The 18,287-nt window shown below is 39.0% G+C and overlaps 1 protein-coding gene across 4 annotated transcripts in view; it reads right to left on the reverse strand.

The window, feature by feature from the left end:
* Positions 1 to 18,057, reverse strand: part of LOC132402726 (stonin-1) — a 33,220-nt gene extending 15,163 nt beyond the window's left edge. For all 4 annotated transcript variants that reach the window (XR_009515049.1, XR_009515048.1, XR_009515047.1 and 1 more), the window contains exons 1-2: positions 17,731 to 18,057; positions 1,237 to 3,067 (exon numbers count right to left, since the gene is read on the reverse strand). Coding sequence is in view for 1 of the 4 variants with exons in the window: in XM_059985691.1 (XP_059841674.1) it covers positions 1,237 to 2,992 (1,756 nt within the window). In the remaining 3 variants the exon portion in view is untranslated. The remainder of the gene's footprint in view (positions 1 to 1,236; positions 3,068 to 17,730) is intronic.
* Positions 18,058 to 18,287: the final 230 nt, after the last annotated feature.

An 18,287-nucleotide genomic window follows, 5' to 3' on the forward strand; every position in this document is an offset into this window, starting at 1 on the left:
AGCATTGTAAAGTATGGACAGTGTTCTATTTTTTATGTATTTCTTTTAAATACATAATTTGTTACTGTTAAAATTAGTTTGTGTTTTTATACCCCTTTAACTATTCCCATGAAATTTCAGCTAATTTCAGGAGCTGCTTAATTGGGCCAAAATGAGCTGGTCCCAGTGTGTCCCAATTAACAAGAATTCACTGTACATTGATCAATATTTTATTAATTGCCACATCTATGGTGCATTCTGTTTTCCATGATACAAGTAGTGAGTCACTTTGATTTTACTTTCTAATTGTTCCTCCAATTCTGATCTCTTGATCATTTCCAAATCTAAATGCTCCACCAGTGATATTTATGAATTTAGCTATCCAGTCCACAAACTTTGCAAATCCCTCTCTCCCAAATATTACCATCTCTTTACTGTTGTTTCCTTCTTTAAAATGCTCTTAAGAGATATCTTTAGTTACTGTGCCACTTGTGCCTCAGTATCAATCTGATTTGATAACCCTCTGGGAAACCTTTGTTTTGTTACAATAAAGACATAATTTAAATACAATATGCTATTAAATTAAAAGCAGCAAAGAGGAATTCCATCTTTTAAATTCCTTGTCTATGTCCATGAGTTCCACAATGAAATGGTAAAAATTTAGGCCTCCCATTACTGTAATTTTAGTTTTAGATGCCATCTGAGTCTGAGGGTCCAATCAATCCCTATTGTTCAAACTTGCAGAGTCTGCATTATGTGGTTAGAGCATGATCAGACTCATGTTTTCACTTCAAGACACGTATGAAAAGTACTTTTTAAATACAGAAATATACTTTCAATTAGAAAGATAGAATTTACAAAAAGGAGCACTAGGCAGGACAAAACCTCAATTATTCAGTAGGTATAGTTTAGTCCTTTGCTGCTTTGCATTGGAAGATTATAATCATAAAGTAAGTTATATTCACTAAATTATTAAAAGAAATACTTCAGTAATTATAATCTTCCTCTGCAAAGGTAAATAAAGGATATTAGTCCCTCTTCTCCAATATAATCAATAATTTTCACTTTAGCAAACACAATTTAAAATTAAGTTTGAGTGTTCAGTATTTTAGTCTGTTAATTTGATAGCGTGTGGCATGTGTAAAATGTAATATTATGATTGGAAATCAGTATCTATGTGTACATTACTGGTTAATATTCACCAGTAGTTCCTTTTTCTATACACTAACTTAGCACAATTGTACTTTGCAAAAATACCTGCATTTTTGTCGGGTAGACCATCAATCCTCCAGACAATTGCCCTGAAAGCATGTTCATACTTAGCTGTTCCAATTGTAACTTGCATAACTGGTTCACCACCCGACATGCTAACAGAACCAAGTCGAGCATTGCGATTCATTTTAGCCTTCAAGGACTTCTGTCTGAAGAGATGCACAGTGCGAAATATTTTGGACCAAGCCAAAGGAACAGGAAAGCGAATCATCACATTTTCACAGTACTTGGAAGGCAGCATGTTGTGTAGATTGGAATAAGCAGAGGACATGACTAGAAATGCCTGCAATTCTGTGTAGGCACCATGAACTGTGACCACACCCTTTAGCACAAAGGGAAGCTCAGGATCATCATTGACTGTTTTAAAGCGCATCAATTCCACTCTACAGGCATCAGGAGGAGTAAATCGAAGGATTCTGGATTTCTCAAACTCATTTTCTTTCACACACTTATGGACACGGTAATCACAGATCTGAATCCATGTGCTATCCATATCATTTTTGAAGTAACTATGGTCTTTAGTTTGAAGCTGCAAGTCATTAAGAGTTAAGAAACATTCAACATTGCCATTAATGAAGCACAAACAATGAATGTGAGTCATCACTAAATTTTCAAAGAGTTTTCCTTCCTTTGTAAATGTACCCCAGAAATGATCTGTTATCTCAAGTGTCATTTCTTGCTCTTCGTAAATCTTCCTTCGCTGTGTTGGGAGAGGTAGCTTCATTAGTTCCTCCTCAACTGCGGCAATGAAGTCTGTGATGTCCGTGTAGTCAGTTGTTCCAAACTTCAATACCTGCTCAATCTCTGCCTCATGAAGGACTTCGGGTTTCGGATGATACTTGCGTTTTTCTGTGAATGACACGTGTTCAATCTTCACCGTGTGAATTTTACCTGATTCTTTGTAGTTCTCCAACTTGGGTTCTGAAAGTCTGCAGTAAGGTTGCAACTGGAATTCTTTGAAGGGTTTCTCAAGGCCCTGCTCATAATATAATTGTAAAATACCACCATCCAGGAGCTTGAGATAAATTGGACCCCATTGACGAGAAGACATCATGTTTTTCTTTTCAGGAATCCTCATCATTAAAGGCCACCCATCTTTGCATTCACGTTTGAAAAGATCTCTACCAATAGATGATGGCATTTGTGTAATTAACAGCTTGCTTCCTGATGCTAAACCCTGAGACAAATGGAACTCCTCTGCTTGTATTTTCTCAAGCTTTTGGCAAAGGGCCATCAGAGAGGAATTGTTCTGAACTTGATGGTGTCCTCTTATTTTGGGTGGATGGTTTTCATGGTGAAATATGTTTGCTGCATTAATGCCTGACATTTTATTAAGGTGGTTACCCTCCTGTTCACACTGAACAGCATCAGTCTGTAAAACACATCTCTGATTCCAAAAAGGGTTGGTGTATCCATTCTCGCTATTGTGTGACTTGAAGTGATTGGCTTTTGATTGTTCCTCTATCTTAAAAAAGTGATTATCCTTGGGTGAAGTCGGTGTAATCGGAGTCTGAAGCCCATAGGTTGGGGTGCAAGGAAAGCTTGAGCAATGTGGAGAAAGAGGTGTGCTACTTTCAGAGGCAGATCTCCAGGCTGTTTCATGTTGAGAGGAAAGACTTAACACCAAACCATTGGATCTGAGTCCTTTGAGCCCACTATCTGATTCGAAGGACCCTTTTGGTGATTGGAAAGCACAATCATCATCAAAAGTAACCCAATTTGGATAACTGGCAGAACACATGGTTAATCTGATGTGCTTAATTCATAAGAATCTCCTCTTTTCACAGTTCTTGAAGATAGATTGCAACTTGCCTCGCTGAAAAAACAACCAAAAAAAGATTTTAAGTTTCAGTCGGTAATCCAATAGTTCTAAATGATAACAAATACTAGATTACACAGAAACAGAAAAATAATGATCCTTTCTTGAATTTTAGTGGCCTTAAATGTCTAATAGCAGAATATCACAAGATGCTTTTCCTAGGTTATTGCTGCTGTGATTCAATATTCAGCTAACCATTAGATGGCTCTCAGGCCTAAATTAACACTTTTCATGACTATTAAAAATAGATACGCTACAACTGAAAAACATTCTTCAGGGACAGCATTGAAAACGCAATTATCTCTGTAAACAGTCTCTAAAATCATCTAAAATTGTTTAGTAGTATCTATATTTATCTTTAAAAGTTGAATCCATTTAGTAATTGAGATCCATGATAATATTCCAAAAACTGCCACTCAGGAAACGTTACCAAAAATATACTGCTGGATAAATGGATGGAAAATACTACTATACATACAGTGGAATTCCTCAAAATAACATACCAAACTTTCTGTGGAAGAGCTCCAATAACTTTTCATTCTATGTGAAATTATGTCAAACACATATTATCCTTTGAGTAATGGTGCTGTCTGGTGACTGTATTATTTCTGTTCGGAAGTTTGTTCATGAGTTACATATGCTTATGACGCAATTATATAATTGCATGTGTGATGTAAGCATATGTGGCAGTTTTTAATCTTTACTAAAAGTGTGAGCAGATATTCTGGAGCTTCTGATGTTTCCTCATGATTATTTAAGATGATGCTTCCCAGCCCTACAATAATACCCCTCCTCTGAATATACTACTATTTTTAATGAGGAGAGCCAAAAGCTAACAACATGCATTGGTGCAAAGAAAAGAATGAAGTATTTGTCAATGTTTGCTGTGTAATGGAGCTGACCAGACAACTGAAACATCCAAGCCATCCCTAGTCAGGGACAAAAGGGGGGAGAGAAAACAATTGTGACATTGAAGATTTGAAAATCACAGGTGCACAGTAAAGCCATGACCATTCATCAAGCAGCAGCCATTAAAAAGGCAACATTAGTGATGCACCATCAATAACTCTTGGAGACGTGAGGCAAGATATAGGCTTTTATTGGCTGGAAGAAAGAACAAGCAGCAAGTGACCACCACACAACATCCTGGAGACTGAGGAAGGGTCTGTGCCTCCAATTGCCTTTATACCGGGGTTCGTGGGAGGAGCCACAGGAGCAGTCAGTGGGGGGGGGGGGTGTTCAGCCAGGTATATGTAGTTCACCACAATTAGCAACAAACACTGGCAATAACAGGAGTAATCACAAGAGATTTAAACATAGTGCCTTGTAGCATTGTCACTATTCAGGGAAAAAAAACAAGATAAAATGTGGCTTAAGTGCAGACAGGATACAAACATAGAAAGCCTAGGACCTTACGTTCAGTCACTTGAGTTCATTGGATATAAGCAGGTGTAGAATATTTCCTTAAGAGAGTAGGGGAAGGTTGGTTTATTTACATAGATTGACTCCAATCTCGCTAGTTTACTAATCTGGCAGCCCCACAGAAACAGAATTCTTGTACAACAGCTAATATTTTGTCACATGAGATATTCTTGAGAAAATTGGTGTCAAATGTACATATTTGTTTGGGTCTCTGTACAAAGCAATGGTATCAAAGATACATTTTTCTCTCACATTAATTAGCTTCAAATAATGCAGCTTCAAGGTCAGTATCCATTATCATGGAACATGTGAAAAGAAAAGCATCTTACAGTTATTTGGCACTGACTATAAGCTATCTTTGTTCATTTCCAACTCTAGCCCCATACAATGCCACAGGATAACAGCATGGTGGAGCTGTTGATATATCGCAGACTCTGAGTGCAGATGGGTTGACTGCAACCCAGCTTAAGGGAAAGAGTGGCAGCATAATAGTTTGAACAATAAAAGCAAAATTATGATTGACATGCTAACAACTCATTGGGAAGAGACCAAGAGAAGCAGTAAAAACAAGGTATGAAAGTAATGAATACACATGAAGTGGGAAGTAATGATAATACTGCAGTACAAAATTATATCTTGTTCAAATGGAGAAAAAAAACAGTCAGGATATCATACATTCTTTAGATCAAGAAATCATTGCAGTACCAGAGTCTCAAACACAGTCGAAAAGCTCCAAGCATCTGATGGAAAAAAATAGATGTAATTCCTATATACATGTGAAATAGCCTTTCAAGGGGGAAAAACAGAGTGATCTATCTATAATCAGTTGGCCGGTGGTGTAGTGGCATCTGTACCGGCTTTCGAGGCAAGTGGTTCCAGGCTCAAATCCAGCTGCTCCATGTACACTTTCCATCCATGTTGGGTTGAGCATCGAGCTAGCAACTCAGCCTCATAAAAAGCAGACAGAAAAAACGCTAAAGAAATGGCAAGGTTGTCGCCCGATGCTCTGAAAGGCACGGAAACAAAAAACAAACGATATCTATAATGCAAATGAGAACATCTTCAACAAAGGCTCATGTTCTGAAGACCTTGAATTTTTCCAGGATTTCATTTAATGGATTGTCCACCAGCTCTACAATAATGTATCAAAGATCACCTCTAACCCCTATCCAAAGCTCCATAAAATATATCAAAACAATTTGCTCTCCTGTAGTCTGGACCTACAATTTTTTTAGTGAATTGTAACAATCTGATTTTGTCCCAAGAATTCAATTTCATTCATCAGAAACTTCAAGGAAGGCAAAGTTCATCTTATCCGTCTAAAATTCAATCTTTCACCTATCATATTATCCTCTCCTACTCTTAAGTTCATATTTCAGTATTACATGTTACAAATTCTTTAATTTTAGCCACATTTTCTATATAGAAAATAAAAAAGATTAGAAAAGAGTAATTTCTTTGAGGAGATGAGAGCAATTGAGCTAAATTGGGATGTCATATCTGCAGTGGGCATTTATGTAATGCCACATGTGTAATGGTCAAATTGAGAATCAGAATCAGATTCAGAGTCAGACTTTAATCGCCAAGTACCTGTGCACATACAAGGAATTTACTTCCAGCAGATGTTCTCTCTCTGCTCATAACAATAATAATGATAAATATAAATGAAAATATAGATTATACATACAAGTAGTGCAATCCAAGTAATAGTTAGCCGACAGTTAACTGGCAGTTAACTGTTCAGCAAAGTGACCGCAGTAGGGAAAAAACTTCTCCAGTACCTATTAGTCTTAATCTGGAGGGATCTGAAGCGCCTCCCAGACGGAAGCAGTTCAAACAGTCCGTGCGCAGGATGGGAGGAGTCCTTTATGATGTTCCCCGCCCTCTTCTTCAACCTGGAAGAGTACAGGTCCACAATAGAGGGCCACAATTCAGGTTTGGCCATGGTCTGTTATAGGAATTTAATATTGTGTTACTAGAAATCAATAGTCTGCACTTGGGTGTTTTCATTTTTGTGAAAACTATGAATACTCAGTCTTTAGCACAGTTCGAGTATTCAAACATGACTATTAGTTGATGCAAAATCAATAACTCTCGGAGACGGTATATGTATGTCTCAGACAGGTATATGTAGTTCACCACTTTAGTACAGGGCTGATAGCAAGTCATTTGCTCATTTCTGTCATTTCAAGACAAGGGTCAAAATAAGTTTATTGTCATATGCATAAGTATGTTTGCACAAGTGCAATGAAAAACTTACTTGCAGCAGCATCACTGGTAATCAGCAACAGATAATCAGCATTCACAAGAAAAATATAAATTAAACATAAATTATAAACTATTTGTCAGAAGCTTCAAGAAAACTGATTAAGATGGTGTGATAGGGTGATTGTCCAGAAGAATCACCTCTGGAATCAACTCCAGATACAGTAACGTTTATATCGTTCAAGAGAAAGAGAAAATCCCAGAAAATAAGATATTCTACCTAAGCACTAAGGAATTTTGCAGTCTCTCCTATTTGAACCATTATCAGCTCCAGAATTATGCCTTTCTAAAAGCAAATTTGACCAGATATCTTAGAATATACTTACTTCTCTAGAAACGAAAAGGATTGTTTATCTTCGATTAAAATTGTTCTGATTTTAGTGCACAATCTGAAGTTCTTGTTTTAGGTATCAAATGAAATATTGAGTTGTTTCAATATAGATAATTAATTATTTCACATTTAAGCCTTATTGCAATGCAGCAAGACCCGTTCAGAGGCTAGGATGGGCCTCTTCCAGTGTTGTCTGCTACCAATTAGCAGTTAATGCATGTGTGAATTCCATAAATAATTCCTCTCAAAACTTTCCCCATTTCTCGGTCTGACCATCAACAGTGATTACCCCATCGTCAAGGACATCTTCAAAAGTTAGTGCTTCAGTAATGTCCCATCCATCATTAAGGAGCCTCACTATCTGAGACATGTCCTCTTCGGACCACTGCATGCATGGGAGCCTGAAGACCCAAACTCAATGTATTAGGAATAGCTTCTTCACCTCCACCATCAGATTTCTGAACAGCCCATGAACCCATGAACACTGGCTCACTATCCCTCTTTTGCACTGTTTATTTTTATTTTTATTGTAATTTAAATGACTTTATGTCTTGCACAGTAATGTTGCCACAAAACAACACATTTCATAACATGTCAATGATAATAAACAAGGTGGTCCCCTGGACACTGTGGGAGGCAAGTGCAGAAGTTGATGGCACCCTCTCAAAGATATTTAAATCATCCTTAGTGATAGGTGAGGTACCAGAGGATTGGAGGACAGCCGATGTGGGCATTCTCCAGGAACAGCTTGGAAGGCAGAGCCTCTGGGGTGTGGCCCTATGGATGACCGATTCCACATCAGTGCTGCCTACTGAGGCCTCGTGGGAGAAGGAACATCAGTGTCGCTTTCCCTCTCTCTCGTTTGATGGTGCAGAAAATTTGCTGCTATTTCTCGAGTCGGAGAATCTCAGAATAAAAAGTGACGCGGCAGAATGACACCATAACGGTAACTGTCAACTTCGCCTTTCACTGTGAAATGTGTGATAGTGAGAGGGAGAGCCTGTGGGATAAACAATAGTGTTTTGCTATTGTTTGGTGGGTGGTTAGTGCTGACCCTTTTTTGCTGAAATGGATGGAAAGGAGTTATTTTGATATATTGATGCTTGCTGCTGCTTGCACAGGGATGGGGAGAGGGGGCTTTGGTGTTCTAATGTTTATCTGTCGTTCATTCTTTTGGGGTTCTTCTGTTTTTGTGGATGCCTGCGAAGCCTAAATATACTGTATACATTCTATCATAATTAACAGAACCATTTGAACCATTTGTTGGTCTGCTGTTAAAGAACAGTTCTAAAAATAAACCAGGAAATTATAGGCTGGTGAGGCAGACATTAGTAGTGGGAATGTTATTGGAAGGTGTTCTGAGGGACTGGATATGTAAGTATTTGGCTAGACATGGAATGATTAAAGATAGTCAGCATGGCTTTGTGCATGGTAGGTCATGTCTAACTAATCTTATAGAGATTTTCAAAGAAGTTACCAAGAAAGTTGATGAAGGCAAGGCAGTGGATGTTGCCTACATGGACTTTAAGGCATTTGACATTGGTCAAGAAGGTTCAATATTCAGCATTCAAAATGAGATGGTAAATTGGCTTTGTAAGAGTAGCCAGGGAGTGGTATCAGATGGCTGCCTCTCTGACTGGAGGCCTGTGACTAGTTGAGTGCCACAGGGATTGGTGCTGGGTCTGTTGTTGTTTGTCATCTATATCAATGATCTGGATGATAACGTGAACTGGATCCGAAAATTTGCAGATGACATCAAGATTGGTGGTGTGGTGGATGGAAAAGAAGGCTATCATGGCTGCTACAGGGTCTAGATCAACTGGAAAGATGGGCTATAAAATGGCAGGTGGAATTTAATGTGAAGTGTTGCACTTCAGTAGGATCAACCAGGGTAGGTCTTACACAGCGAACGGTAGGATATTGAGGAGTGCAGTAGAACACAGGGATCTGGGAATACAGGTCCATAATTCATTGAAAGTGAAGGTTAATAGGGTTGAAAAGAAAGCTTTTGGTACATTAGCCTTCATAAATCAAATTATTGAGTACATTAGTTAGGATGTTATGTTGAAGCTGTGCAAGGGATTGTTGAGGCTTAATTTGGAGTATTGTGTGCAGTTTTGGTCACCTACCTACAGGAGCGAAGGAAATATGGTTGAAAGACTACAGAGAAAATTTACAAGGATGTTGCCATATATGGAGGACCTGAGTTATATGGAAAGATTGAATAGTTAGGAACTTTATCCCTTAGAACATAGAAAATTGAGAGGAGATTTAATAGAGATATACAAAATTATGAACGGATATAGATAGGGTAAATGCAAATCAGATCTTCACATAACTCCTCAAACTGGATAAAGAAAACCCAATTAAATAACACAAAACATTATACTTGTTTGTTTAGTTATTGAGAAAAATGATCCATTATTACATATATTTGTTGGGAAAAGGTATGTGAACCTCTGGGGTAATGCCTTCTACAAAAGCTATTTGGATTTGGGTGTTCCAATCAATAAGATGAGATTGGAGGTGTGGGTTGTAGAGGTGCCCTGCTACATAAAAAAGACATACAAGGTCAGGTTACTGACAGCCTGCTCTTCTCCAGAAAGATCTGTTTACGCACACCATGCCACAATCAAAAGAACTTTCAGAGGACCTTAGAAGACAAATTGTAGAGATGCATGAAGCTGGAAAAGGCTATTAAAGCATTTCTAAAGGTTTGATTGTTCCTCAGTCCACAGTTTCAAAAATTGTCTACAAGTAGAGGAAACTCAGTAATGTTGATACTCTCCGTAGGAGTGGGCATCCTGCAAAGATTACACCAACAGCTCAAGGTGCAATGCTGAAGGAGGTGAAAAAGAACCCAAGGGTAACAATAAAAGACCTGCAGAGATCTCTAGAACTTGCTAAAGTCTCTTTTCATGTGTCCACTATAAGAAAAACACTGAACAAGAATGAAGTTCATCAAAGGGCACTGTGGAGGAAACCACTTCTCTCTAAAAGAAAAACATTGCTGTATGTCTCAAGTTTGCAAAAGACCACTGGGATGCTCTACAATGCTTTTGGGAGAATGTTCTGTGGACAGATGAGCCAGAAGTTGAACTTTCTGGCAGAAATGCATATTGCTATGTCTTGGAGGAAATAGGGCACTGCATACCAGCAACAAAACCTCATTCCAACTGTGAAGCATGGTGGAAGAAACACCTTTGCTGCCTCAGGGTCTGGACAGCTTGCAATCGTTGGGGGAACACTGAATTCAAAATTGTATCAAGCCATTTTACAGGAGAATGTCAGGGTAGCAGTCCTTCACCTGATGCTTAATAGAAGTTGGATAATGAAACAAGAAATGATCCGAAAGATAAGAGTAAATTAACAACAGAATGGTTGAAAAAGAAGAAAATCTGTGTTTTGGAATGGCTGAGTCAAAGTCCTGACCTTAATCCTATAGAAATATTGTGGAGGGGCCTGAAGCAAGCAGTTCATGCAAGGAAGTCCACCAACATCCCAGGGTTGAAGCAGTTTTGAAAGGAGGAATGGCCTGAAATTCCTCCAAGCCCATGTGCAGAACTGATCAACAGTTACTAGAAAGGTCTGGTTAAATTTATTGCTATACAAAGGGGGTCACACCAGTTACTGAGAGCAAAGGTTCACATACTTTTTCTAACAAATATTGGATCATTATCTTTATCTAGTTTTAGGCCATGTGAAGATCTAATCACATTTCAGGTCATATTTATGCAGAAATAGAGAAAATTCTATAGGGTTCACAAACTTTCTAGCACCACTGCAATTGGATGTTGGAAGAATATAGAATCATGGACACATACTGTACAGAAACAGACCCATAAGCCCACCGAGACTATGCTGACCATTAAGCACGTGTTTATGTTACCCTACATTAATCTTATTTTTTAAAATTTTTCCCACATTATCATCGTTAAGTTCTGCTGCTCCCCTGCAAAGCAGGGGCAATTTACAGTGGCAAATTAACCTACAAACTGGCATGAAATTTGAATGTAGGAGGAAACCAGCGCACGCAGGAGAAACCCACATGATGACAGAGAAAACATGCAAACTCCCCTGTGTAGTCCCAGAGATCACGTCTGAGCCTGAGTTTCCTGCACTGTGTAGCAGCCATTCCACAAGATGCTCCACTGTACCAGTCTACCTTGTTACTTATTATCTATTTAACATCATCAATTATTCTAAACATGAATTTCAAAATATTTATCACGTAAACTTTTTTAGGATTTGGAAGCTTTAAAGAGGGTGCAGGGGATATTTACCAGGATGCTGTCTGAAATAGAGAGCATGTCTTACAAGTAGAGCTAGATACATCAGGGACATATAAAAATCACTTAGATAGGCGCATGAATAATAGAAAAATGGACTACGAAGGAAAAGGTTGGATTGAACCCTAGAATAGGTTAAACGGTCGGCACAACATCATGGCCGAAGGGTCTGTACTGTGCTGTATTGTTCTGTAGTTTATGATAATGCTGTTTTTAACAGATTCCAAGTGTTCAAAGTTTGCAGATGTCTTGACATTCACTAATATTCAATGGCTCAGAGAGCAGTGACAGGCTTGACAGTTGGAGAGCCAGGTGCTTGGGTCTGACTGGCAATCAAAGCTTTGTTGTGAGTTCATGCAGCTGCCTGAACTGACAAGACGCCTTTGCTGCTCTAGGTCCTGCCAAAGTGCTGGGTGTGAGGTGGAAGCATTATGGTCAGGAGAGGAGACTCATGATAATGGATCAAAGAAAATCAGTCCAAATATTACAGATGTAAAGCCACATTACATCATGGTGCAACAGGCTGGACCCTTTCTTGCAAATTAATGAAAGCATTGCTCTTCCATGTTTGCAGGTAATTAAATAGCAACCACTTTCTTTTGTGTCAAATTTCAATTTACAATAGCAGCGCAGAAATACCAAGGAGAGGAAATGAATAATAATCTTAATATTCTCAGTGAAAAAAAATCTCCATTTAGAGCTCTAATGAAGGTCCTCAACTTTCTTTGACCAGTTCTGTTTCTATTTTGGATTTCTGAATCTATTTTGTTTCATTACTAGCTTGGAGTAGGTTTGATTTTTGCCCCTGCTGTTAAAGCTATTTTCCTGGTTTCAGAATGATAATAAGCTAAATGCTTTTCTGTTTTTCTCTTTCTGGCTACAAGCTGAAGCAATGCAAAACGTGCAAGTCTCCAAGGAGTACAAGTTCTCCAGCAATGAGATATATTGAAAACATGCATACATACAAAACAAGAAGGATGATCGGTCCTGTGAACTAATACCATATTCCAACATCTTTAGGATCTAAGTTGATGGATGGGGTGATTGATTCCTCTCTAGATAAATGAATTTGGATAATCTCATCCAAATATCTAATGATCCTTGTAGTGAGATCATAGCAGAGACTAGGAAAAGAAAACAGTAAAATTTCAGATCTGGCTGCTCTGCTTAAGCTATATTTAAGACAAACTGTTTAAAGAGAGGTTCAGGAATTTTTATGGGCATTTATAAAAATATGCATGACTGACAGGAAGCCTCTACCACCAGCCAAATATTTTGGGAATTCACAGCAGGCCTACCCACAATTTTCCATCTAGTGAAACAACAACAAATGGACAGGAAACTGTAATTGTTGGGTTTACATTAAACTCAGTGAAGCTGCCAACCAATACACACATTCAGAAATTCTGCCCCTTTGCTTTGCATTGATCTAATGCAATGTTTGGTCTGTGAACAGTTTCTGTTGATACGGTTGACATTATTCAATTCAATAAGCACTGTAGAAAAGATTAAGATACCACCTATCCAGGAAACAGCCCTTGCATCTAACTTTACCTAATGCTGTAAACATATATTAAAGATAGCTTTAATTTTTCTGCTTGAATAAAATCAGTAAAATGCTGAATCTTGCCTTTATAAAAGATAATAATGTTACTGATGAACAGGGCAGCTAATCAATTTATTACCTCATCATTCAGATTATTACAATGTTAACAGTTTGAGTATATTCATTTTCAAGCCCCTAATCTCACTGCTACTGCAAAAATACAAAGACTTCTCTGAAACTACTTTTTTGGGATTAGGTTAAGTAAAATTGATCTATTATTTCTGTTTTAATTGCAGGTTTTCAGGATCTGCAGTTCTTGCTTTTCCATTATGTGATTGGGAAATCATGGGAAGGATTTTAAACTTTGAGAAGTTATGAGGATGGGGTAAGCACCCAGACTTTCTCAAAGCAAATAACTTGTTTAAAAATATTAACAATGAACCATCACTGTTTAGAACCTGGAGATGCAGTATTCGAATACAGGGTCTTGACCTAAAATATTGACTATCCCTCTGCCTCCACATTGCTACTTGACCTACTGAGTTTCTCCAAGTACTATTTAGAACATTGTATCTTTGCTATTTAGGGAAGACTAAAACTCTTTTAACAAAATTCAAAACTGACTTCAGAAGAACTCATACCACACTCTACATGGGTGACATGGCAGTGGAAACAGCAAGCAGCTTCAGATTCCAGGGAGTGTATACAACCTCTCATGGTCTCAGAGCACAGTTAAGAAAGCTCATCACCGTCTCTACTTTCTGAGGAGGCTGAAGGTAGCCGGACTTTGCACATCCATATGCATGCCCTTGTAGAGAACATCACTGCATGGTATAGAAACTGCACTATGGTGGACAGAAAAGCTCTACAACACCTAGTCAAAATTACCCAATGCATCACCAGCACCAGCCTGCCCACCATCAAGGACATATATACAGTAAGATGCTGGAAAAGGACCAGTAATATCATGAAAGATCCCACCCACTCTGCTCATGGTCTGTTTATCCCACTCCCATCAGGGAAGAGGCATAGCATCCAAACCTGGAACACCAAACTGACAGACTTAAAAATAGTTACTTTTTCCAAGACATAAGATTGATCAACACCTCTAATTCCACTACTACTATATTATTTCCTGTCAGTCTCCTTATGCTTCATTCTCTCTCTCTCTCTCTCTCTCTCTCTCTGTCTCATGTATATATATATATATATATACACACACACACACACACACACACACTATCTTATGTTTTTATATTTATTGTGTTTTATTATAATTGTGCCTCCTCTGATCAGGATTAACAAGTATTTCATTGTCCTTTACTCTTGTGTACAAGAAATTACATTAAACAATTCTGAGTCTTGAAAAGATTTTTTTTCTTACTGTTTAGCAGGCTGACTGAGACAATGTCCATTCAAAGATAGGAAATATGTTTAAAGGTAAAGCACTTGCTGAAGTAGGCCTTGAAGATCTAAGAAACTATAAAATATCATTATAGCAGTAACTGCTGCAAGCAAATTGCTACTTACCCAAATAAAATAATGAGAAGAGAAAGACAGGCACAAAGAAAGAAAGACTAGAATTACAGCAATTAGACCAACAAAGGGTAAAACAAGATAAATATTAGGTTGGAGACACAAGAGGCTACAGATGCTGAAATGTGGAGCAAAAATTGATCTGCTATAGGAACTCAAGCAACACACACAAAGTGCTGGAGCAGCACTGTGGCCCCACGGGGGACTGTCCTGTCTCCCTTTCTCTTCACCATCTACACCTCGGACTTCAGCTACATCACAGAGTCTTGCCATCTTCAGAAGTTTTCTGATGACTCTGCCATAGTTGGATGCATCAGCAAGGGAGATGAGGCTGAGTACAGGGCTACGGTGGGAAACTTTGTCACATGGTGTGAGCAGAATCATCTGCAGCTTAATGTGAAAAAGACTAAGGAGCTGATGGTGGACCTGAGGAGGGCTAAGGCACTGGTGACCCCTGTTTCCATCCAAGGGGTCAGTGTGGATATGGTGGAGGATTACAAATACCTGGGGATACGAATTGACAATAAACTGGACTGGTTAAAGAACACTGAGGCTGTCTACAAGAAGGGTCAGAGCCATCTCCATTTCCTGAGGAGACTGAGGTCCTTTAACATCTGCCGGACGATGCTGAGGATGTTCTACGAGTCTGTGGTGGCCAGTGCTATCATGTTTGCTGTTGTGTGCTGGGGCAACAGGCTGAGGGTAGCAGACACCAACAGAATTAACAAACTCATTCACAAGACCAGTGATGTTGTGGGGGTGGAACTGGACTCTCTGATGGTGGTGTCTGAAAAGAGGATGCTGTCCAAGTTGCTTGCCATCTCGGACAATGACTCCCATCCACTTCATAATGTACTGGTTAGGCACAGGAGTACATTCAGCCAGAGACTCATTCCACCAAGATGCAACACTGTGAGCGTCATACGAAGTCATTCCTGCCTGTGGCCATCAAACTTTACAACTCCTCCCTCGGAGTGTCAGACACCCTGAGCCAATAGGCTGGTCCTGGACTTATTTCCAGTTGGCATAATTTACTTACTATTATTTAATTATTTCTGGTTTTATTTTGCTATATTTCTACTCTATTCTTGGTTGGTGCAATTGTAACGAAACCCAGTTTCCCTCTGGATCAATAAAGTATGTCTGTCTGTCTGAACTCAGTAGGCCAGGCAGTATCTATGGAAAAGAGAAAACAGTTGACTTGTCGGACTGAGACCCTTCATCAGGACGATTTGTCCTGATCATGTCCCAATGAAGGGTCTCGGCCCGAAATATCGACAGTACTCTTTTCCATAGATGCTCCCTGGTCTGCTGAGTTCCTCCTGCATTTTGTGTGTGTTACTTGGATTTTTTAGTATCTACAGTTTCTTATGTTTGCTGTAGGAACTGAATGGGTCAGACAGCATCCGTGAAAGTTAGTGAAACTGAACCTTTCCAGTCTTGACCCTTCATCTGAAATGGTAGTATCAAAAATCATGAATTATCTAGTTGTTCATTTGAACGTTTATGCCCACCAATTATGCTCCCGAAGCTTTGATTTTCTCCAGTGAGAACAAATCAACCATTTATTTCCAAATGAGACTACACCCTGTACAGATGGTTGTGTTTCAGTGATTACCCTTCACAGACCATATCACCCACCTATTGGTACTGTGGATGTGGTCATAACCAAATCTGACGCTGTTCTCTGCCCCGCAGCAATGACTGTCAATAATCAGTGGTTCGGTTGATTACACACTCCCTAACTCAAAGGGTACAGAATAATAGAGAAATTCTGCAGATGCTGAAAATCCAAGCAACACACACAAAATGCTGGAGGAATTTAGCAGGCCAGGCAGCATCTATCGATAAAAAGTACAGTCGACAATTCAACCAGACCCTTCAGCATTTTTATTGGGTACTGAATAATCACTGTTTTAGATAAAATCATCTCATTGCAGACAAGAGTCAAATTTTCCAGTGTTCTTTACCTGACATTAACATTCTTTCCTGACTTGTACTCAATTATAACTTCTGTCTCTGCTGTGACTGCCGTCTCTAAACAACATTACAGACAGAGATGTTTAAAGTAATTATAGCTTGGAACTCAGACATGGCACTGAAATTAAAGAGCCATCCTTAGCTTTCATATCACACCCACAAAAATGTTTTTATTCTTCCCTCTATCGAACAATATGCTTACTGTTCTCAGGCCTCTGTAACTACTCGCATCAGGCTCCCTTACCATGTAAAAATATCTGCTATTTGATTAGAATCATGTGTGATATCAGGTTCAAGAATGGGACAGGAAATACCATTTTTTGCGCAACTGCAACATGCTTTCGTTCTCCAAACCCCTTCGCCAACATGCAATGAGCATTATTGCATCCAATCGTGTCTTGGGCACACAAAGGAACAGTATTTCACGGAGGTGACATTTTTCATGTTAAATGTTATTGCAATAAAAATGATCCAAGTTATTTGAAGATCGACCCTATTAGTGACCTCACGTTATGCTTTTAACTATTTAGCCGTAGAGCTGGTAAGTGGGGTTATTTAAGATTGTACATAATGGTCAACACAGGCAACTGAAGAACCCTTTTCTGCACCTTATGACTCCGACTTTCATACTATTCGTAAGTTATTCAGAACGCGCCTTAAACGTCATTTGACAAAACTAAATTCTGCCATTGTACTAACAGTAAAAGCCTGACATTTATTACACGCCACTTGACAACAGTTTATTCCTAATTTTAAAGAGAAAATGCTGCGTCTATACCCTCGACAGATCCACAGGTTAAAAATAGCGTGTAACTGAGCTCGACGCATCAGATGGCCCGGAGTTTGGTTCCGAGCTGAACCAGAGCTGGATTCTACCATCCAGGACTTAATAGGTTATGGCGACTGATTTTTAGGCACCTTCCCAAGAAAGCGTCCAAATGCATTGCTTTACACAAGGTAACTGCCGTCTGTGAATGAGACCACGAAGGATGAAGCGGCTGCGTGGACCCATTGAAGCTTGGTATTCATGAAAGGAAATCGATTAAAAATTGCAAAATTATTCTGGATACTGAATGAAGAATTCCATCTGTAAACTTCTCAATAATTCTTTTTTTCAGTTTTTCAACCTTTCCAATTTGCGTTTACATCTATTTTTATCCGCGGAATAACAGAAACTGTGAGCCTGTAATATGCTTGGCCTTAAAACTACAGAGCAAGTTCCTAAATTCCGCGGAACTGTTTTCTGAATGTGAAATTAATGAAACATATGGAACACAGCAGAGGTACTTACACAGCAATGTCAGTTATCAAACTTGGAACAGCAATTAGACTTTAAATTTGATTTACATCACCAACAGTGCCATTACTTCTTCCAGGCGCTGCTCTTTAATGGAGAGAGAAATAAACTGCGAATCACAGTGGATAAAACCCCAGGAACTTCTCAAAATGGCACGCGAAAGCTCTACGCTTCTGCCCGAGCTGACACAGAGGTCATCACTCTGCTCCGGGCTACAGCGACTGAGGCAGACCGCACATTACAGACAGCGGTGGCAGGCAGACAGGCTTCCAACGAAATGTCTGAAGGAAAAACACATCCTTTAAAAAAACATATATTTAATTGCGGGGGTATTATCTTCCCGCAGGCAAATCTGAAAACATTCAATTAACTCAGTTATGTTCTCTCTTCCTGTTTTCTCGAGTTCCAGTCCTTCATTTGAAATACCCCGTGTTTAATCAAAACATCATAACAGTGAAAGTTTAGTTTTTTGGCTTGTTCTTCACGGTGACGGTGCAGGCACTTTCCGAAAGTGACTGACAGTCCACGGGGCACATTGATTTGCAACGGTG

The sequence above is a fragment of the Hypanus sabinus genome, chromosome 12, assembly GCF_030144855.1.
Source record: "Hypanus sabinus isolate sHypSab1 chromosome 12, sHypSab1.hap1, whole genome shotgun sequence".
NCBI lineage: Eukaryota > Metazoa > Chordata > Chondrichthyes > Myliobatiformes > Dasyatidae > Hypanus > Hypanus sabinus.